Source organism: Phascolarctos cinereus, unplaced genomic scaffold, assembly GCF_003287225.1.
Source record: "Phascolarctos cinereus isolate Bilbo 61053 unplaced genomic scaffold, phaCin_HiC Scaffold_4;HRSCAF=312, whole genome shotgun sequence".
Taxonomy (NCBI): Eukaryota; Metazoa; Chordata; class Mammalia; order Diprotodontia; family Phascolarctidae; genus Phascolarctos; species Phascolarctos cinereus.
Window position 1 is genome coordinate 649892386 of NW_027555847.1, and position 22499 is coordinate 649914884.

A 22499-nucleotide genomic window follows, 5' to 3' on the forward strand; every position below is an offset into this window, starting at 1 on the left:
AGTTATAAAAAAAAAGTACCAGCCCCCATCTCAGTTCTCAAACGGTATGTGTGGGTGTGTGGGGGTGTTTGTGTAGAAACATCAATGCTAAACTGCTAAGCCCTGCAAATTTCTCAAGACAGAGGAGACGTGAGTTTGTGTAAGAAATACCTGAGGGTTCAGTGAAAGGTTCGGCTGAGGTCACATGAGTCCTTGGGGGCAAGTCAGAGATTTAAGACCTTGGTTAGCTAGTTAATTGCTCCCACAGGAATATCATATCCTAATTTACAAGTTTGTAGTGTTAAATCCTTGCACATAACCCACCTAATCCCATCCCAACCTCTCTCCCAACATGAGACAAAAATTTTGCTAATCGAGCACTGATTATTGTATCTATTATCTATTTACCCTACTTAGCAAGTATCTTTTCCTTAACTTCTCTCCTTTGGAAGCCTGAATAATAATATCCAGCCTATTGGCTGGTGCTTGACATAGCAACAGGCTAGTGTGGGAAGGACTGGCAAATGATCCCCCTTTGTCCTATGCATGAGAGACAATTTCTGGTCACTGGCTACCACCTCGTGTTTCTGTTCCTCTCTTCTTTTCCTTAGAGGCCTAAGTCTTCTCCTAGGCTGGTATTAGCAGCCCAGTTTCTGAGAGCCTGCACTGAAGGCTATCTACCAGCCAAGGCAGGACAAAAGGGAGCTCCAAAGTTCCAGGAGAACCAGGAACCAAGTGACCTGGTATAGTAAGGATGAGTAAAATTTCATGTCCTGAAAAAATGAAGGCAACTAGTTTCTGAAATTTGGGGGCTTTCTAATAGCCATACAAAATGCCCTCATTTCCTAATGTCTGCTTTTCACTCCTGCTTCCAAGGCCTAACCTAGCCACATGGATACTGATGCTGGAACTGTTGAGCAAACACTAAGAGCACTTACTAGGAAGCAATGATGGAAAACCAACTACACTGAATCAAAAAACAAAAAGCATAATCATATTAAAATGACAAATCTCTTCCATTCAACATTCATTCATTCAAAAAGCATTTATTAAGGATGTACTGCACTTGGCACTGGGGCAGCTATGTTTACATGAAATAATTCCTGCCCGCATGGAGCTCACAGTCTAATAAGAGAATAAAATACAGAGATAACTATTCTTTATGTCAGTTGGATACATGAGATCATCCACACCCAAGCAGCTGGCTCCAGACAAGCACTATAACTTCATGTATTCTCCACACTACTCTGAGTCTCTGAGAAATAAATGACAAAGTCCATCAGAGTCCATTGGTGACTATCCGAGTATAATCCACCCATCACCAAAGTCCAATCCTCTTTGGGATGTTGGTCAACACTCATGGTTCCAGTGCTAGGGATTGGAATGACTCCTTCCAATCATAGCAAGACTGACCCAATTTCACGCTCCTGGTGGTTCATGGAAACCCCAGTTCTTTTCAAAAAGCCAGGCTCAGCCATCAAGCTGTCCCAAGAATTCATTTTAATCACCACTGTAAAAATACTGATTAGTTTAAAATTTTCAGAAAGGCTTGAAATGGATAATACCTGTGCACAGGGAATACAAGAAAAATACAATGTTTTCTGTAATACACAGTTGTGAAAAGCTAGGTATAGACTGAATTTTTATAAATCCAAGTCCTCTTCTGAAACTGTTCAAGGAGCTTGTTATATAAAGGAACATCATGGTGGAAAAGTTATTTTGCCAAACGAGGAATAGTGTAGTAATGCAAGCAACTGTCCCTTATTGTATCCATTTCTGAGTTTAGATTTCTACATAACACATTTGCTTAATGTCAGATATACCTGCCTTTAAGACAAACCTAGGAAGAATGTAAAGTAGAGGGGACTGTTGGGTAGGCCACCAAATTCCCCTGACACAGTGAACCTCTAATTGTGGATTCTACTATGCCTAAGGAACACCATATCTGCCCTACATATGTGGAGCCACAGCAAAAAATCTATCAGGATTCAGTAACTACTATTCACCACAGTTCCAATTATGACACAGGCACTTCCAAGCAAACAGGGAAGGACCTAAAAGGTGCTGTCAAGAACATAGCTAACACTGACTTTGTGCCTTAGTGTCTAAGAGTACACTAAGCCTAAGACTACAGGCAGCTAGTACACGTAGCCTAATGCATGTGTACCCAGGGGCACACGCAATATAGGGACACAAAGACATACAGGGAAAACCAACCCAGTAACCAGTCATAACGCTTTGCCAATAAGAAGTCTCATCTGGTTTATTCTCTATTTCTCCTGTCCTCAGTGTACAGTTTAGGGAATACCAGCCCAGAGGTCCAGACTCTCCCTGATTTTTTAAGATATCTACAACTAGCCTTAAAATAGGAGAGGCTAGTGCCCTTCTCCGAGTTACTGGAGGCAGCTGCTGCTTTACCATCACAGCTCAGCTGCCTTGTCTCCTTGGCTGTGATAAGAGTAACTGTAACTAATTTCTACTCTAGAACGATACTGTAAAAGGTAAGTTATTTACTGTTGTACAAAAAGACATACGTAAGTACTAGAATCTACTCACACCAACTGCTTCAAAAATCAAAATAATGCTAGACCAAAAAGCTATAGTGCCTACACAAAGAAGGCACTCAATAGTTACTGCACTGAACTAATAGGCTGATACACCGGTGACTCCTTTTATGAGTACCCTGTTCTTACACTCAACTCGCACTAACGTGGTGGTTTAGATCTTCTCATTTAATGATCTCATTGTATTCACTCTGCTCCGTAAGTCTTCCATTGGCCTTTGACCAAAAACAAGATCCTGTCTGCAGTACTGGAGGGAGTAGAGATTTTTTTTTTTAAATACAGTAGAGCTAGTCAAATTTGGTCAGAAAAGCCATCAACTACGCCCTCAGAGAGCAGCTGTTGAGGAGGGCAATACTGAAGGAACACAAGTCTACTGGTAGAGGACAAATGAAGCCACGATGTGCCTTACATATTTGAGAGTTGTGATGAAAGAATGAAGGGATTTGGGCTAGATTAAGTTATAATGACTTCTGCAATCTAACAGGCCAGTGGGGAGGGACAGGAAGATCACAGGGATGGAAATGAGAACTCTCAAGAAATGATAGGGCTTGGGGAGAGGGACTGGCTTCCCACAATAGGATAGAGAACTCACCCTTCAAGTTAGGAAAAATACCTATTATAGCTTCACTTATACAGTACTTAAAAATTTAAAAAGCATTCATTTCATAACAAGCTTTTAGTAGAGGTAATGAAATATATTTTTTCCACTTTACAGATGACAAAATTGAGGCAAAGTTAGAGACTTACCCAGAGTCACACAGTAAGTACTGATGCTGAGACCTGAACTCAGGTCTTCTGAATACAAGACCAGTGTTTTCTGCCAACCCAAACTGTCTCTCAAGGAAAAGTTGCATAAATCAGTCAAATGTATATCAAGCCCCTACTATGCATAAGACCCTGGGACAGGCACTGTGGAGGATACAATGAGCACAATTCATGAATTGTAACCTCAAGGAGCTTACAATCTAGTTGAGAAAAAAAGGTTAATTCACAATACAAGGTAAGATACAATGTCAGATATGTGGTATGGACAGTAACTGCTACAAGAGTTCAGAGGAGGGGCCAATCACTATGGAGTGAAGCGGTCAAGGAAGACTTCTCTTAGGATGCAAAATCTGAACAAGGCTTTGAAGGATGGAGAGGATCTGGATAAAAGGAAGAGCCAGTACAAATAAGATATGGGGGCTGAAATGGGTATGGCCATGCCTATGGGTGTAGTAAGAAGAGTCTGGATGAAACAGAATGTCCACGTAGGGAAACAACAGAGTAAGATGCCGGAAAAGTCAATTGGGGCCATTTTGTAGGACTTTACTTTTCCAGCATCATCTACTTCAATTCAAATAAACACGTAAGTGCTTATCATGTTCAAGGGACTGTACTTGCCATGAGGGACACACAATATGTCAAAGACTGACGTGACACCAATACTGCTCAAGGTGCTCGTAATCCCATAATGTAAGGAAAATATTTATAAATAAGAAAAAAGTAGAGTAAGCATAAAGCAGAGATGTAGGTAAACTGACATGAGAAATTTCAGGAGTGCAATCCTTCCTTAGGGGTGGGTATTAGGGAAGGCCCATGAAAGAGGTGGTACCTGAGTTTGGCCTTGAAGGAAACCAGGAATTTCAACAGATAGAGAAAGGTAGGTGAGAAGGGTAAAGAAAGGGGATACTGAATATGTCCAGGACACTTGCAATGAAAAAGACAGGATAACAGGAAAGTCTAGGATTCTATTAAAGGAAGTTTTGATGAAAACAGAGTAGGGGTCAATCTGAGGAGGGTCAAACAAGGAAATGAGCAGATGATATACAAAACCTCACTGATTCTCCAAGCTTGAGCAGGCTCCCTCTGCTCTGGCCAGATTCCTCTGGTCCTCACCCTTTCACAGGCTGAGAGAGAGAAGTTGGAGTCAGAAGACCAGGATTTCAGTACTGGCCCTTCCATTTACTATCTCGGTTCCTGAATGTGAGTCACCTGACTTCTCTGAGCCTCAGTTTCAACTGAAAAACGAGGATAAAACCTGCACATTTTTTGGAAGGCAAATGATGATAAAACCTGCACATTTTTTTGGAAGGCGAGAGGAAAAAAGTCAGGAGGCCAGAAGCTAAAGGGCACTTGTAGTTGCATGGCCACAAGAATGCATCTCACAGTTTCTGGGCCTTAGTAAGTCAAGGTTATACCTGGCTGGTTTTCAGGTCCCTCCTAATTTTCAATCTGTGATCACAGATCCTATAAAAGCTGAAAAGAACAGCTGATGCAATAGATCCTAAGTGTTCCAACAGCCCAGCCCAAACCAGATTAAAATGCAACTGTGAAATATTTAACAAAATAAATGAAAATATAATGGAACAAAGATGTTAATACGTGGTTTTTCTAAGTAAAAAGTAAAGTTCTGCACTTATGTTCAAAAAACCAGCTGCATAAGTACAAGATGCAGAAGATATGGGACAGTTCATATGACAATGACCTAGAATGGGGAAGGGAGGGAAGGAAGAAAGCCTGATTAATAAGCTACAGGGTGAATGGGTTGTTGTTCAGGCATTTTTTCAGTCATGCTGACATTTCATGACCCCATTTGGGGTTTTCTTGATAAAGATACTGGAATGGTTTACCATCTTCTTCTCCAGATTATTTTACAGATGAGGAAACTGAGGCAAAGAGTTAAGTGACTTTACTGGGGTCATACAGCTAGTAAGTGTTTGAGGCCAGATTTGAACTCAAGAAGATGAGTCTTTCTGACCCTAGGCCTGGCACTCTATCCACCACACCATCTAGCTGCTCCTGAGTTAACAGGAGTCAGCACCAAAAGAATTCATTTGATTTGAGACTACACTGATTAGGCTCAACAAGGTCCAAAGGTAGAAGGGTGACAGTCCTGTTGTATTATGCCTTAGATTACATTTAGAATACAAAGATATCAAAGAGAAACAGCAGCAAGTTGGTTTGTATAGCCCCAGAAGACAGACATAGGGCCCGGGGCCAATGGAAGGCTATAAGGAAGCAGATTTTGGCTCAACATAAGTAACTTTCAATAATCAGAGCTAACCTAAAAAGGAATAATAGATTGTCTCCTGAAGTGGACTCCCTTCCCATCATGCAGGACAGTAAGAGGGATTCATGCTTAGTGGGGTCTGAGGTAACCTTTAAAAGCCCTGTCACCTGAAATTCTATTACTGGCTTCAAGAATCAGTAATTTCACTGGTGTGCGGGCTACCTCCATCAAAGCAGGTGGAAATTCTATTTCAGAGTTAATATGGTCTTAAAAATAATTTTTTAAGGCATCACCAGGTAGCCAGTTTTCTATCAAATGATATATTTGTAAAGCACATAGTAGGTGCTTAATAAATGCTTGTTCCCTTTCTAGTGATGAGCCTCTCTGTTCTGAGAACTTTTATTATGAAAAATATATTTTTCAAAAAAATAATCTGGAAAAGAGGAACGGGAAACTATGATAGGTTACATGAAGACTAAAAATTAAGTAGTCCAAATAGTATTCAACAAAGATTCTGCAAGTTCCTCCAAAAGTATTAAGAGGTTGGTAAGACACATTGGAATAAAAAAATCAGTAACGAATCCATTAGATCATTTTATGATCATAGTGAAAAAGTTTAAATTAGGGATCAAACAGGAGGCCTGGCATAAATTCTCTGCTATACGACCCAAGGATTTTCTCTGTTAAAACTGATTATCAGTACTAGATCTGGATGTAGATGTTCTAAGACTTACATGGCGTCTACCCAGATGTTTTGAAGGAACCAAACCTAACAAGATAAAATTCAGAAAGGACAAATGATAAGATATGCCTTTGGGTTCCAAATCAACTGTATGTATGAGGATAAGGGAGTATCTGGCTAGACAGAAGCATGAAGAAAGAAAGAAAAAAAACCTCAGGGTTCTGGTGTCCTAGAATCACAGCATAAGTCAAGAGACTACAGTATCAGAAAAGGTGTCCACAAAGGACTTGGTTCTACAAAACCGTGGCCCACAGGAGAAACCATGAGGCTGTATGCCAAAGAGAACAAAACAATATAGTACCAATACCTGCTGGGCCAGAGAAGTGGGAGGCTGCAAGTGTAGGTTCCATTTATAACAGGGTCCTGGAAAGAATTCCCAACAACAAACTAGTGAAACATTTTTCTGGATCAAAAAATCTGGAAGACTATAATAAAGAGCTGGGTCACAGTAGTGGGAAAAAAACCTACCTACCGGAAGAAAGACATCCCATTTTCTGCTAGGATAAATTTGGCCTTATTAATCTCAGATTTTTCTGAGCAAGTAAACAGAACCAGAGAACATCTCAAAATGCCTTCTGGAATGTTTCACACCAAAGACTATTTAAAAATTTGAGTTACCATAAGAGGGGAGGCAAGGAAAGATGCTCTATCATGGATAGGGAACTGGCATATATAATAGCTACCATTTATATAGTCCTTCGTACACATTATTGCATTTGATCCATACAATCAGTCCTGAGATTAGTGCACTATTATTCCCACTTTATAAATGAAAAAAACTAAGGTTCAAATAAAAATAAAGTGGTTTGCCCAAAGTCACATAGCTAGTGACAGTAAAGACTCAAGTCCAAGTCTTTTAAAAGACTCAAAATCCAGTGTTTTTTCCCACTAAACCAAAGTGCCTTTCACACTTTGAAAGACAGGAAGAGCTCAAAACGGCCACTTCTCTGGGAGGAAATATACGTGAAGTGTCCCAGGGATAGGTGGTGGACTATTCAACCATTTTATAAATGATCTGGAAGGCAGAATATGCAGCCAAATTTGCAAGCTTAGAAGAGACTAAGCTTTTCTGAGGAGTGAAACACCAAAGGGTGTGATGAGTGGGCAGATGAGTTTCTAAGTATCTGAGTTCATTTCAAAATGTTAAAACTGCAGGTCTCATAACATGCCCAATCCTCTCACATCAAAAATGAAAAAACTGTCATTTGGAAAAGTGAAATGGTCAGTAACAAAGGTAGGATTAGAATCCAAGTCTCCTAACCCCTAATCTAGTGCTCTTTCCACTCAACTGTACCTATAATCATGTTAGAACTATGAAAGTGGCCCGGAACCAGACCACATTGCAAGTGTTCACAAGTTGACTGATAAAATAGAGATGAAGATCCAAATAAGGTAACCAAAAGAACCAAGGAAATCAATGGAAATACAGATTAAAGGGGTCAACTATAACTCTTTAGTATGGAAAGACAAAATCTTAGGATCTGCTCAAAACCCACAAACTTGATAAATCAAGTATATATAGGAGGAAGTCATTCATGAAATCTCAGAAAATCTCAAGGAGTGAGCTCCCATGGAGAGAGCAAATTTAGGGGAAAGGATTTCACTACTTTTAACAGTAACATTATTCTCCAGAGAGGGTAAAGGTAGGAGAAATGTTTTACCAGTGCATGGTAATTCGTGGAAATTCATGGGAATTCATGGTAACAGAGACATAAACCATTCTTAGGGGAAACTGGGATGTTCTGCTTTGAGGTTCTTATTAAGGATCAGTTATTTCCACACAGAATGTCTTGTCTCAAGAAATTTTGTCAATTTCTGGTTTCTTCCAATTATCAATTTAAATCTATCATAGGATCATATAACATTACATGGAAAAAGAACCCAGAGATCCCTATACTATTGGAAAAGGAACTAAACTTGAGAGCTAAAGACTTGAGATCACTCATTAGCAGGTACACTCTTAAGCAAGTCACTTGCTTCTCTCCATACCTAAATTTACACAACTATAAAAGGTGGTTCAGACAGTAGGATCTCTAAGGCCCCTTCTAGTTCCCACCTTTTATAGACAAGAAAGCTTTAGAAATAGGAGGGAATGATTTGATTGTTTATGAGTAAGGCCTAAGACCAGATCCCAGGTTCTCCCTAATCCACAGAGACAGCCTTACATCCCTAATTTACACTCTTGCTGTCCTAACATCTAACAATCCTATTAGCCTTATGACTTATAAATGGCCCATTTCCCACTGCATTTGTTTTCTAAGCAGAAGATGACATGCTACACCAGAAACTCAGGTAAAACTAGTAGGCTTTACTCGGTGGAGCAGTAGAAAGCACAATGAATTAAATAAAGACAAGATTTTTGTCCATTCACAACCTATAAAATAAAATGATTGGAAATCATCCTTTCTAGCTCTAACCCAACTTCCAGAAACTATCTTATAATGAATTCACCAGGGTTCTGGAATCTTCTTTTGGCCCTGTAGGGAGCTCCTCTCCTGACATTCATTCCACACAGGTCTGTGGTCCCCCTCAAGAAATAATTCCTCTCACAAGCCTAATCCAGATTCTCAACCCCACATCATTATTGCCATCAACTAGAGATTAGGAGCAAAGCAATCTTACTAAACAAATTTACACAAAGTTATGAATGTAAGAGGTCCTACTTCAAGGAAGTAAAAGAGTAGCTTGTTACATTAACCCAAATAAATCTGACAGGGAAAGTTTTGGTTGGGTCATTTTTGAGCAATACGAGGGCTCTATGAGTGACCCCTTACTACCATCACTTAGCCTATCCCAACAATGGAACAGAGGTCATTAACCTGGCAATCACCTGTCAAAATTCAGCTCATCCTTTGTATGTACTTGGAAGTTCTATTTGTATGGGTTAGATAGTTGAAGAAAGCATAAAAAGGCTAAATGTGAAGAGCACACCTGAGTAACAATTCAAGACCTCCACTGGAATTTCCAGAATTCCGTTATCAAAGACTAAAGAAAAAATCAGAAGAAAGGCTATGAGGAACCATTAGGATACTATGGTTAGAAAAGTTCCTAGGAGTCTTCTAATCCCCCTTCTCCCTCTATGCCTAATCCATTTTATATATGCAGAAATGATTAATCACAAAACAAAAATAGAGGCCCAAGCTGAGACTAGAACCCAAGTCTCCTGGCTCCCAGTAAGTTTTTTTTTCCCACATCACATTTCCTCCGTAGGCAGGTGAAAAATAAGATATCTAGGCATATTCCTGAACAACAGAGGTATAATAAAACCAGAGCAATGAGCAGCCAGCATCTGAATTAGTCACAGAATGCATCAGCGAATGGAGAAGGGAGGGAACTGGATTAAAAATGAGAAACTGGGCATTTGCCCCATAAAAAAGGCTTGAGAGGGAACTGAGTGGTATTATCACTTTGGGGCCATTAGGAGATCTAGACTGAAAACCAAATAGTAAAGATCAAGTATTGAGCGGTGAAGCCAACTTTCTGAGACAAAGAGAACACATTTTTGAGATTGCACAAAACCCACAAAAAGAAACCTGGCTTTTCAGGGAGCTAAAGAAAGAAAAGCCAAGGCCAGGCAGGAGTCGAACTTCTGAGTAGACCAATTCAGAAATAACAGAATCTCTTAAGTCTGGCAAAAGGTACTACTCTATGTATTTGTAATGTGCTAATTATCCATACACTAATCATCCTCGCATACCACATAGAGTAGTTTGTGCACTATGATCAGTTTGTCTATGAATGAAGCTACTGGGGACCTCCTATTAAGGTAGGATACGGAGGAAAGGGCGATGGCAACAATCCCAAACTTAATCCAAAAAGGACTAAGCTTTTGGGTCAGAGTACTATAAGTGACCAATGGAAAAAGGAAGGATCACGTGTCATCATATCCCAGTATTTCATCATCAGGGTACTGGTAACTTTACCAAAATAGAGATAATATGACATTTGGTAAGCTTACTATAAAATACAGTCTTCCCATCATCTTTCTGGGATACCGCATAGGGCTATCAAGATGAGAACCTCTGGGAGACACATCCCCTCAATCAATCAAGTATTTATTGATCATCAACCATATGTTCAGCCTGTGACTGATGCTGAAATAGACATAACTCCTGCTCACCAAGAGCTTACAATCTGGCTGGAGACAGGATTCACACATAGGAAACCAAAACAAGAACTCACAGAATCACAGAGTCGGAGTCAGAGGGGACATCTGTAAATGAATCTCCCCAATGACATCCCTGACAGCAGTGGGCCTTGCATTCTGTTCAGTTCAATAAGCACAGCAAAGCACTTTACTAGGAGTTTGAACACCTCCAGCTGGAGTTCAGGAACTCGGTATCTTACTTAAGGCAGCATTCATCCTATGTCCTCCTGATTATCAAGATTTTCATAAAAAGACAATTACAAAGCTCACTTTTTTCCTTTTTAAAGACCTTGAGGTCTGAATAGAAGGTAACTGCCTCAGGGAAGGGGTCTTTTGAATGAGCTGCCCTTCATTCAGGGTTACTAGCAATAAAGAGGGAAAGAGGAGAGCAGTGGCTTTAAATCACTACAGCATCCAGCATGTCATTTCCCTAAGCAGAGGTGAATCTAACGGTCTTTTGTAGAAGGGTCAACAGGGAAGAGCACAGAAACAGCACAAAGATACACGGATATACAAACATCATCTCAAAGACACATTGGGACTCAACAGCAAGTGACGTAGGAGTAATAAGGGAACAAAGTCAATTTGACTTTAGCAATAATGAAATTTTTTAGAAGCTATTTGAGATATTGCATAATCTATACACATGCATATAAAGCAAGAAATACACAATGCATTTATATTTTGTAGGATTATTTCATTTAACGCAAGAAATATGTAGAAATAGTTATAAACAGGCTGTGGACAAAATTTTATCCACTAGGTCTTAAATGCCTCTTGGTGGAAAGGATAGGAAACCCTGGAATGAAAAGTATGTGCTGATTCCATTGCCACAACATTAATCCAAAGTTAAATGGGAGTTAGCGACCCAGGAGTGAAAAAAAGAATGGAAAAATACAAGTATTTAGCGTGTTTCCTAGAAACGCTGGTATGTAGGGAGGGGGTCTTAAGTAGGGATATATATGGTTCATGGTATGCATTTAACCGTTTATAAGTCAAAGATTAACATGGTATAAATGGGAAAAAATACTAAATCTTTTGACAAAATTGGCCTAACAATAAAAGGGAAAAAAGCAGCCAGACTTTTCAATACTGAGATAAGAATGTCCAAGGCCACAAAGGATAATTCAAATAATCACTGTATATTTCTTGGCAAGGAAATTCAGCAACTTACATACAACAGAAACTAAAGAAACTTCTTCAGTCTTGGTCTGGATTTAAAGACATTACCAAAATCCAGAAATGGGACCAAATGAAATTCCTGGGAATGTGATATAGAAGACTCTGGAGTACATAACCTCTACCCCCACAAAATTAACATATCAATTATAGAAAGTTAAAGACAGAAGGGCACTTCAAGACTGCCTCATCAAAACCCTTCCTTTTAGAGGTAAGGAAACACCCCAGAGAAAGGAAGTAACTTGACCCAAGTCACCCAATAGAAGGCAAAATACCCATCAGAGTCCCCACACTGGGCTGGACAGAGGAGCAGTCTGATTTAAGATGGCATTTCTTATATCCTTGGGAAGGAATTATTTTAACATTCAGAGTGGCTGTACCTTGCTGCTAGTGCCTTGTTTCAAATATAAACTGCCAAAAATGTATTTCCATAGAATCATGGAATGCTGGAAAAAGGGCTTTAGAGGTCATCTAATCTAATTCCCAATTTTACTGATAGGAAGAACAGGTATTTGGAGTGAGAGTAGAGACTGACTTTCCCAAGGTCACAGAGCAATTTCTTTCTACTGGAATGTAATTATACTAAGCTGGGAATATTATTTGTTCTGAGTTCTTAGAAATATTACCTCAAAAACTGAAATAGACTATTTTTATTTCCAGTGGGAATGTGATGGCCCCAAGCCCTCCAGAGACTCATTCACAGAATCTCACTTAAGTTCAGTCTGAAGGATTTATGCTACCTAATAAACTTGTCAAAGTCAGATGTTCCAAGCCCCTCTCTCCAGTTAAAAACCCAGAAAAGCAACAAGGCCTTAAGTCTCATCTAATCCCCACAAGGAAAAGGTCTGTAGACACTGATTTGTGGTAACCTGAACACCTTACACATACCCCACTTCTACACTAAGCTCTATCTTTGTGGATCTTGTTACTACTGTACAGAGATTCTGTATGGGAAGTGCTTTCTGAAAGATAAAATATAGGCTTGCACTACACTCAGTTCTGTGCTACAAAGAAAAAGCCTTTCGGTTCTACTGTTTTCCTTTAGGAGTTCCTCACACTACATAAAGGGCAATAGAGTAAAACCTCGATTAACCGGAATGCACAGAGAGTTTGGGCTGTTCCAATTAAATGAATTTCCAGATTCAATGCGCAACCTTTGGTTTTAACCAACCCCCGTGGAAAATCTGTCTAAAAGTCCACTTATTTTGCCTAAGTAAAAATATAGCCTGCTGGATATAACTGAATTCTTCTCTGATGATTTAAGATCTCACAGGGCCTCAGGGACACCAAAATCACTATCAGTTATCACTATACAGTGCTGTAGATGTAGATGGTATAGGAGATTGGGCTGAATCAGTGCAAACTCCAGGATAACCCCTGGGATTTTCTATCTTGACTATATCCCTGATCTCAGTTTGTTTGTTTGCCATCTGCCTCTGTCGCATAAAAATAGCATGCAGCATATGCAACTGCATAATCTCCTGGTTTGTAAAACACGGGCTGCTTTTCTGCAAAACTAATAATCGAATCAAAGGATGAAGCAGCTTTTTCCCAAGATGTTTTCTCCCCTTCCCTAAAATCTTCTCCATCACTGTCTTTTTCAGAATCAGTTCCATTGTCAGGATTCCAAACAGTTTCTACTATTTCTGTGTCACTAACACCCTGTGACACTTCACCTTCTTGGTCAGCATCAGCCCACTCATCTCCTTCACTTTTATTCAGTTTGTTGACTGGAGGTGAAGGAGGATCCTTCACCATTTCAAGGATCTGCACCAGTGTGTTATTTGGAGGCCTTACTCTAAATCGGTCAAATTCTTCTTCATCAGAAGATACTTCTGCAAACATAACACTAGGCCACAATTTTCTCCATGCCCGCCTTAGTATTTCACTAGTAACAGAATTCCAGGCACAAGCAACATTAAAAATGGCATCACTTATGTTGTAACGAGTTTGAAGGTCTTGTACAGTGACTGGAGGATTGATGAAATTTCTCATGAAATCTCTCCTAATGCCCTGGTCCATAGGCTGAATCAACGAGGTAACACTGGCAGGCAGGAAGATGGTAAAAATGTTATCAGAGACTAACTCTGCTTCCTGAGGGTGGGCTCGAGAATTGTCTAGCAGAAGAATGGCTTTGCTGTCATCAGGTAAGCCTATATTTCTAAAATGATCTTTGACTGAAGGTACAAAAATATGATGAAACCAATCAGAAAAAATTTCTTTGTCCATCCATGCATTACCCTGTGCCTTGTAAGCAACAGGTAAATGCTGAATTCCCTTGAAAGTCCTGGGACCATTACACTTTCCAATCACCAAAGGTTTGATTTTGTGGGAGCCTGCAGCATTAGCACACATGAGGACAGTCAATCTGTCCTTGGTCTGCTTCAGACCTGAGGCACTGGCCCCTTCGGGAGTCGAATTTGGCAGGCAACGCCAAAACAGGCCAGTTTCATCAGCATTGTAAAACTGCTCAGGGGACAAACCATGCTCTGCAATTAAACTTCGAAAAAACCCACAAAATTGCTCTGCAGCCTGGTGGTCTGCTGACTGTCTTTCATTGGAAACATCTAGCTTTTTGATGCCATGCCGTGCCTTAAACCTCCAAAGCCATCCCCCAGAAAAAACACATGGCTCGGTTAATTGCATCTGCTCATAAAAATCTTTAGCCTTCTCAATGAGCATTGGGCCCGAGACAGGGACTCCCTCTGACCGTTTCACCAAGAACCACTCATACAAAACCCGATCTAGATGCTCTAGTTTAGGGGTGTGCAGTGTGCGGCGGTGTTCAAGGGCTTTGTTAGAATCCGAATTAGCAAAAAACCGCAGCAGCTGTCCCTTGTGCGCCTTGATGTCATATAAGGTAGACATGCCAACATTGTACTCTTGCATCAAAGCTTTCCTGTTCTCACCCTTTTCAAGACGTGTACAGATATCAATTTTCTCCTTTAAGGTCAGCACAACTCTCTTACGCTTCTCTCCTTTGTTCTTCACTACGGGCTGTTTGGAAGCCATGGGAGTGGATGGCTTATACACACTGTGACTTACAGAGGAATAGAGGTGTATGCTCTCCTTGCACACAGTATTGATTTGGCTTTTCTCCTCTCACCTCACTGCCCCCCTCTCTCTTTCAATTTGCTTGAGGTTTTCCTCTCCTTCCTTTTAATTTTCCTCTCACAGCTTCCACCCACACTCCTTTCTCCCAAGGTTCCTGGCTACCTCTCCACTTCACCAACACTTGGTCTTCCCTTCTTGCCCTGTCCTTATTCCCATTTCCCACCAGTTTTCCTTCCTTCTCCTCCCACTGCCCAAGACCCCCACCCGTTTGCCTCAGCTTCCCCCGTCTTCTGCACTCAAGTGCTCACAGAAATCCACTTTTTTAGCAACTTGTTCAGTTCCCAGACCACATGCAGAGCTTCTCTGACTTGGGGAGGCAGATCTTCTCAGTCGATGAAGCAACCAATCACAGAACTTTGCTTTGAACTTCAAGGCTTCTTGGTGGTTGGGGGCAGCTCTCCCTGCCTTCCGCCTGCAGCTTCCTTCCACCCTCACAAAAATACCGGTTAGCTGAGTTCCGGTTAATCAAGGTTTTACTGTCTAAGTTGTGGGTGGCTCTCTCCAGTATCCACAATGCTGTTTTACAAGCACAGAACGTTATGAACTGGAAAGCAGAGGGGGAAAAAAAAGGAAAAAAATGTTATGGAAAGTTTGTCCAGAACATTTGAACAATGGAATTAGAGTCAGAAGACCTGGGTTCTAATCCTAAGCCACATAAATGAAATGGAGATTATATAATACCTAGGACAATTTACATATTCCTTAAGCCTCAATTTCCTCATCTGTACAGGTAATAACATTTGCATTAGCTACTGAACAGGACTACTGCAAGGATCAAATGAGGTGGTTTGTAAAAACCTTTGAAAACTATATTAGCTGTGATTATTTAGAAACATCAGCTATCATCATTATTATTTGTATGCATACCCACCCTCTATTTTTGTAAACTAGAATGGATCACCTAAAAAGAACAGGTTAAAAGACCAAGGATTGCTGCTCCAATGGGGAACCTATGCAGTCTGCAACAAATGTCTGACAAATTGAGGAACATTAAGGTAAAGGAAATTAGGTTGTCTATAGCAGGCTTTATACAAAGTGAACAACGTTCATAGTTGCTCATATTTTGCAGAGAAGGAAACCGAGGCCCAGGGAAGTTAAGGTTCTTAAGATTCCACAGTAAGTGGCACAGCCAGAACAAGAACTCAGGATTTCTGACTCCAGTCCAGTGTTTTGTTTTGTTTTTTTCCCCCACACACCACGCCGCCTCCCCAAGGAATCAAATTCTAAGTGACAAGGAGTTCTAAATTTGCATTTGGGTATTAGCCCCTTCAGGGAAAAACTGTGAAGGTATAAAGTGAGTATGAAAAAGAGGTCTGGACTATTATGCTTTCATCTAAGCACAAACTTCTCCCCTTCCTGAACTGCTGTCTAGTTGTTTTCAATGCTAATCTTGGCATAGCCAACTTGGCCTTCTAGAGAAGAGGTTTTATGCAATTTAGTAGCTATTCAATGAGCCCTGACTACATACACAGGTCCATCCTAGGGGCTGGATCATTGAGCCTTGCTCTTCCTGAGACCGTCTTGGCAGACAAAGACCCTGAAGGGCTCCCCATCTACCCCACTAACACCTGAAAAACATAAACCACCATGTCAGTGAGGAATGAAACCAACTTTAAAGTAGCACCAAGGAGCAAATCATACCAACTTTAAGGCCCTGAGGAAGGCCCAGGAAGCCATCCCCAAGCAGCCTATCCCACCCTTCCTCCTCAAGCTGTCCAGGAGCTAAGGATTTGACTGTATAATATTACCTGACACCCTGCAGCAGCTTCACACACTAAGGCTTTTCTATTCAACCAGCCTGTGGGATAACTACTTATGTGTATATAGCACCTTATGGTGACTAAGTGTATTCACATATATGACCATACTTGATTCTCATCACAACCCTGTGAGGGAGATAGGGCAGCTCTTACTCTGGGAAGAAAATAATGACAGAAGGAAATAATATGCCCAATCACATAGCTAATGGGAGAGGGGGAATGTCATGGTGGGAAGACACTCTTCCCCACAATTCTGTCCACTGAAATTCTCCTTTTATTCAAGACCCAATTGAGAGGCTACTTCTTCCAGAATTTCTTCCATAATTCCTTTAGCCTGAAGTGATCCAACACCTTGTTTTACGACTGTTTTACTTCTCTATCACACCTGGAATTAGTTGTTTGTATAATGTCTTAACTGGTTAGTAGAATGCAAGTTCCTTTATTACAGGGACTACTATGTAGTCTTTTTTTTTCAATCTCCAGCATAACTAACACAGTGCCTGGTTTAGCATAGTGCCACTGGATTGTATGCTCCTTGAGGGCAGGGACTGTCTTTTACCTCTTTTTGTATCCTCAACACTTAGCACAGCACCTGGCATATAGCAGGTACTTCATAAATGTTTATTGACTGATTGAGCACAGAAGGCCCTTGATAAATGTTTATTGAATGTGTCTGGAATTTAATGTTTACTGAAAGAAATTGCTTATGATCTAGTTTTCATTTTGAACATCAATTACTTGTCCTGTTAAGGCCTTCATCACTTCTCAACTACACTATTATTATAACCCCCCCTTTCCTCTCTAAATAATCTTTCATAAAGATGACCAAACCTTCTCAAAATATAGAACTATGTCACTCCTCTGCTCAAAGAGAATTTAAAACAAATAACTTCGCCTAGTGTTTACTAGGCCACCAAACTATTTCACTCCTATCTTGGGGGAGAAAGCTAACATGAAAGATCTTGACAGGGATAAATATAAAGTTTTATTCTTGGGTTCAAAAAGTCAACTTCTCAAATACAGAAAAAGGAGGCTTGGCTAGACAGTTCATCTGAAAATGATCCAAGGGTTTAGCAGACTGTAAAACTCAATTTAAGCCCACAGTGTGACACGAGATCAAAAACAGCTAATGTGATCTTAGCCTATATTTAAAAACTAAGGATGTTACAGTTCAGCTGTATGTACTCTGCCTTACATCAGAATACATTTAGAGTACTGTGTTCTGTCTGTGCACCTCATTTCAGAAAGGGCATTGGCAAGCTGAAGAGCATCCAGAGGAAGACAGCCAGGTTGATAAAAGGCCTTGAGATCAGGCAGCATGGCACAATGTATTCAGTTCAAATCCTAGATCTACCAATTACAAACTGTATGACCTTGGGCAAGTCACTTAACCTCTTTGACCCTCAGTTTCCCCATCTGTAAAATGAGGATATTAGGTGGCCTCTAAGGTCTCTTCCCAGCTGACTCTAAGATCCTATACCACATGGCAGTATTTACCCTGGAGAAAAGATAACTTAGTAGACACAGAAAACCATCTTCAAATATCAGAAGAGACATCACATGGAAGGCAGATTAGACTTGTTCTGCTTGGCCCCAGGAACCAGTACTGGGACCAAAGGGGGGAAAGCTGCAGAGGTAGATTTAGGCTGGATAGAAGGAATATCTAACAATTGGACATCCAAAGGTGGGTTCTAACTTACTAGAGGACTTCAAATAGAGGCTGCATGACAACCAACCACTTGCTAAGGAGATCACTGAAGGGACTCATCTTTGGGCACAGGTTGAACCTAATCCTAAGATTCTGTGCCACCATTTCAAGCTTATTCCATACTCTTCCTTCATATGTGCTATGTCACATCCAAAATGTACTACTCAATGTTCCCCAAGCTCATCATGCCCTCTCATGCCTCCATGTTTTCAGGCAGGGCATCCAATCAACAAGGATTCTCCATCATAAGAGGTCTTCAAGCAGAGACTAGATGATTACTCATCAGACAAGTCACAGAATGGATTTCTGCACACATTTAAGCTGGAATGGATGACCTCTGAGATCCCATGATTCTACAACCTCATTAAAAATATAGCTATGGTGCAGCAGGAAAAAAAAACCAACTGAATTATCACAACCTCCTTCTTTAGCTCTACCTGCTAAAATCCTTTTATTCTTTCAGGGCCTTCCCTCCATGTAGTTTGCCCTGATGCCCAAGCTGAAAGCGATCTCTCTCTCTCTCTCTTCAAACTTTTTTAGAACACTATGTTTCTACTTCTCCTTTATCCCAATCACATTCTATCTTTTATTATATTTATTTGTGGATGGCTGGTATACCCAATTTTTATCATAAGTTCTCTGAAGGCAGAGAGTGTAGAATTTAATCTAAATGTTGTGCCTTCAACACAATGCTCTGCACAGAGGTGCTTAGTAATTGTCCATTAAATTTGCTGTTCTGTGCTATAGTACAATAGCCCTCAACTCTGAAAGTATACAACTTGATTCAAGATGCAGCTGTGGTATAGCAGAAAGCACACTAAACAACTATAATGGTCATTTTTTAAATGTTTTAAAATTTGCAATGTATTTCCCTTACAACAGGAAGCAAGTAATATTATTATGACCATTTTACAAATAAGAAAACTAATGCTTAGAGGGATTTAGTAGCTTGTCCATGATTACTCAGGGAAGTGTCAGAGCCAGGTCTGAACACAGGCCTCCTGACTGCAAGCCCAATGTTCTTCCCACTGCGATACAGTATCTCAAATGCAGCATCAGAAGAGCAGCACCATTAAATCTGTAGAAATCAGGAGAAGGGAGCTGTAACTCTTGATGTAGCACCAGCTGGCTGTGTGACTCCAGGCAAGTAACATTCTCTGGCTCTCAACTTCTATACCTGCAAAATGAGGGCACTGGACCAGGTAATCAAAGATATACTGTTCTGTCTTACACATGATTGCAGATGTCAATACCCAGTGGTTAGGGGGATGATGACAACACCTCTCTCCTATGCAGTCAAGTCCCTAGGTTTTATAACAGCTTTACTTCTCAATGCTTAGAGGTCCTTTTGCGTTTGCAGGTTTTGGGTTCTGGCTCCAGTTAAGACTGACACAAGTTTGAATGGCAGGTAAGTGAATTATAAGATACTAGGCTTCAGAAAAATCATTCCTCTAGCAAAAATATTCTCTAAAAACACCAAGTGTTCCAAAAACAACCAACAAGTTTTTACTGAGCTGTGATGCATGACCAGTCCTGTGCTAGGCCCTGGAGAGGACAAGAAAGAAGAGCTTTTAATACGGGTGGGGACATATAATTCCACTCACGAAGCTATACAAAAAAAAAAAAACCTAAACAATAAATGCTAGTTTGTTTGGGACAAACAAAAATTGCTCTTAATAGTTCAGAAATGAAAAAGTACCAGGGAAGGATTCCGATAGCGGGATTTGATAGGGAAGATATGAATGGTTATTTTAAGTTTTATTTGGTTGGGAAAGGTAGCATAGAAAAAAGAATCTTACCTCAATGTAGATAAAAGAAATACTGTGCCTTGGGGTAGCAACTGGTATTATGTAAAAGTCCTTTAAGACAGAGGTGTCAAACACAGGACCACTGGAGTGTGGCTCAAACCAGATTAAAATGTAATTTGGAAAAATTTAATAAAATAAATAAAAATACAACACAGATAATGTTAATTTGTGATTTCCTTTTTCTTTTTTTTTGGTTATGCAATGGGGTCAAGTGACTTGCCCAGGGTCACACAGCTAGTAAGTGTTATGTGTCTGAGGCAGGATTTGAACTCAGGTCCTCCTGACTCCAGGGCCGGTGCTCTATCCTGAGCCACCTAGCTGCCCCTAATTTGTGATTTTCTAAGTTGTTATGAGGGTCAATAGGGATCCATTTCTGAGTCTGACACCAGTGCTTTAAAGAATTAAGTTAAAATGTAACTTCCATGAACACTTATGTAAAAAAAAAATCAATATTCTATTATTTTTCCCATGGTGGAGAAGCCAGACGATTATCTCTAGAGTTCAACTCTATAATTAAAGGTACCATATTGGTTTTTCTTTGGAGGGCTATGTATGGAAACAGACACCACTAAGGCAGAACTCATGTAAATTATGAAACCTGGGCCAAGGAGACCGCTATCCCGTAAAAGATGGGTGGAGAAGGAAATGGTGTGTGAAAACAAAAGACAGGAGCAAAGGTCCTGAACTAGTTTCTCTGACAGTTTGACAGCATGCATTGCAATATAATTAGTGGTCCTTTGGTCTTGTTTTACGCATGTAAAAACATCATTCTGAGAAGGGCTCGACGCCCACAGGAGTCTGTGACACAAAGGTTTAGAGTCCTTGAACTTGAGTAATAACAGCAGGAGTAAAAGGGGTCTTGGAGAAGCCTTTGCTGGGGCAGAAGGGGCAGCCCAGCCCAGCTCTCTTGTGGACAAGGACCCTGGAGTCAGACGTGGGTGCGCGCCCCGGAGGGCGAAAGGCAAGCGGGGAGCTGGCCCTTTTGGGGGGGGCTGAAAAAGAAGTGACTCTCAAAGGGGGGGGTCGGAGGAGGGGTCCACAATCCGATCCACCTTTATGGGCTGGGAGCCCGGGGGCCCAGCGTTGGGCCCGTTTCCTCGGGTGGGCGGGATAGACTCCCGGAGACAGGTTCTTATTTAGGGGAAGGGGCTGTTGGAGACTGGCCACACAGGGCGCCCCCTCCCACCCCACCTCCCTGACCTCCGCTCCCCCAGCCCCCGGCTCTGCGCATGGGCCCCCAGCCCCGGCCCGACTCACCCGCGGCGGCCGCTCGCTAGCGAGGCTCCGTGTAGGCTCCTCGGGCAGCCCCGGCCCCGGCCCCGCGGGACCCCCCCGGGACAGAGGCCGGAGCACAGACGCCCCGGGACGCGCAAGCCCGAGGGTGGGGCTCCCACACGCGGAACCGGACGCGCTTTGCGGGGGACGGGGCACCCCGCGCGCCGCACGCCAAGAACCCGTCTCCTCAGGCCCCGAGCCTGAGCCGCGCCCCCAGCCGGAAGTGGACCCCACACTCTCTCGACCCGGCCCCCCTCCCTAGCGGAGTTGCTGCAGCCGGGCCCCCCTCCAGGCTACTTCCGGGAACGCTCTAGGAATTCCGGAGGACGGAGCATCTCGGTACTCTCGGTGGCCTAGGAGGGGAGGGGGGAAAGGAAGGAGGGAGGGTGAGGGGAAGGGAGGAGAGAGGAGAGGGGAGGAGAGGGAAATGGAGAAAGGGAGGAGAAGAGGGAGGGCAAGAGGGGAAGAGAAAGAGGGAAGAGAAGAGGGAGGAGGAGGAAGAGAAGAGGAAGATGAGGGAAAGGGAGAGGAAAAGGAGAGAGGGAGGGAAAGGGGGGGAGACAGGAAAAGAGGAGAGTAGGGGGAGAGAGGAAAGAGCAGAGGGAGGAGAAGAGGGAGGGAAAGAAGGAAGACAGGGAAGAGAAGAGGAAGGAGAAGGGAGAGAAGAGGAAGATGAGGGAAAGGGGAGAAAGAGGAGGGGGGAGATAGAGGGAGAGAAAGATGGGGAGACAGGAAAAAAGGAGGAGAGGAGGGGGAGAGAGGGAAGACCAGAGGGAAGAGAAGAGGGAGGGAAAGGAGGAAGACAGGGAAGAGGGAGGAGGGGCAGAGATGGAGGAAAGGGGGGAAAGGAAAAGGGGAAAAAATAAGGAGAGGGAGGAGAAGGAGGGAAAAGGGAGAGGAGAAAAGAAGATGGAAATGGGGAGGGGGAAAAGGAGGAAAAAGAGGAGGAGAGAAAGGGTGAGCAGAAGAGGAAAAGGGGAGGAGGGAAAGAATGCTCACAAAAAACAGTATCACAAGTCTATGAGACATCGCATTGCAACTAGATTTATTAAAAGAGAAATGAACACGCATGTGGAATCCTAATCCAAGGCAGAGTTCACAATCCAAACAGAAACTTGCATATTTATGAGATTACAACAAAGGAAATATACCTCTTCCTAAATGGGAGTGGCAGGGGAGAAGAGACCTTGAATAATTAAGATGGAGAAAGCAGCATTCTTTTCTGTCTGGA

At 41.8% G+C, this 22499-nt stretch overlaps 1 protein-coding gene across 7 annotated transcripts in view; it reads right to left on the reverse strand.

Annotated features, from left to right (window-relative positions):
* Positions 1 to 21342, reverse strand: part of LOC110214195 (jerky protein homolog) — a 31495-nt gene extending 10153 nt beyond the window's left edge. Inside the window, exons 1-2 of one of the 7 annotated variants that reach the window (XM_078153788.1) lie at positions 21251 to 21342; positions 14966 to 15261 (exon numbers count right to left, since the gene is read on the reverse strand). Coding sequence is in view for 1 of the 7 variants with exons in the window: in XM_020994972.2 (XP_020850631.2) it covers positions 13014 to 14615 (1602 nt within the window). In the remaining 6 variants the exon portion in view is untranslated. Of the gene's footprint in view, positions 1 to 150; positions 15262 to 21250 lie in introns of those variants that run through there. The other 6 variants (XM_078153787.1, XM_078153786.1, XM_020994972.2 and 3 more) reach the window with 6 other exon arrangements.
* Between the last annotated feature and the right edge of the window lie 1157 nt (positions 21343 to 22499).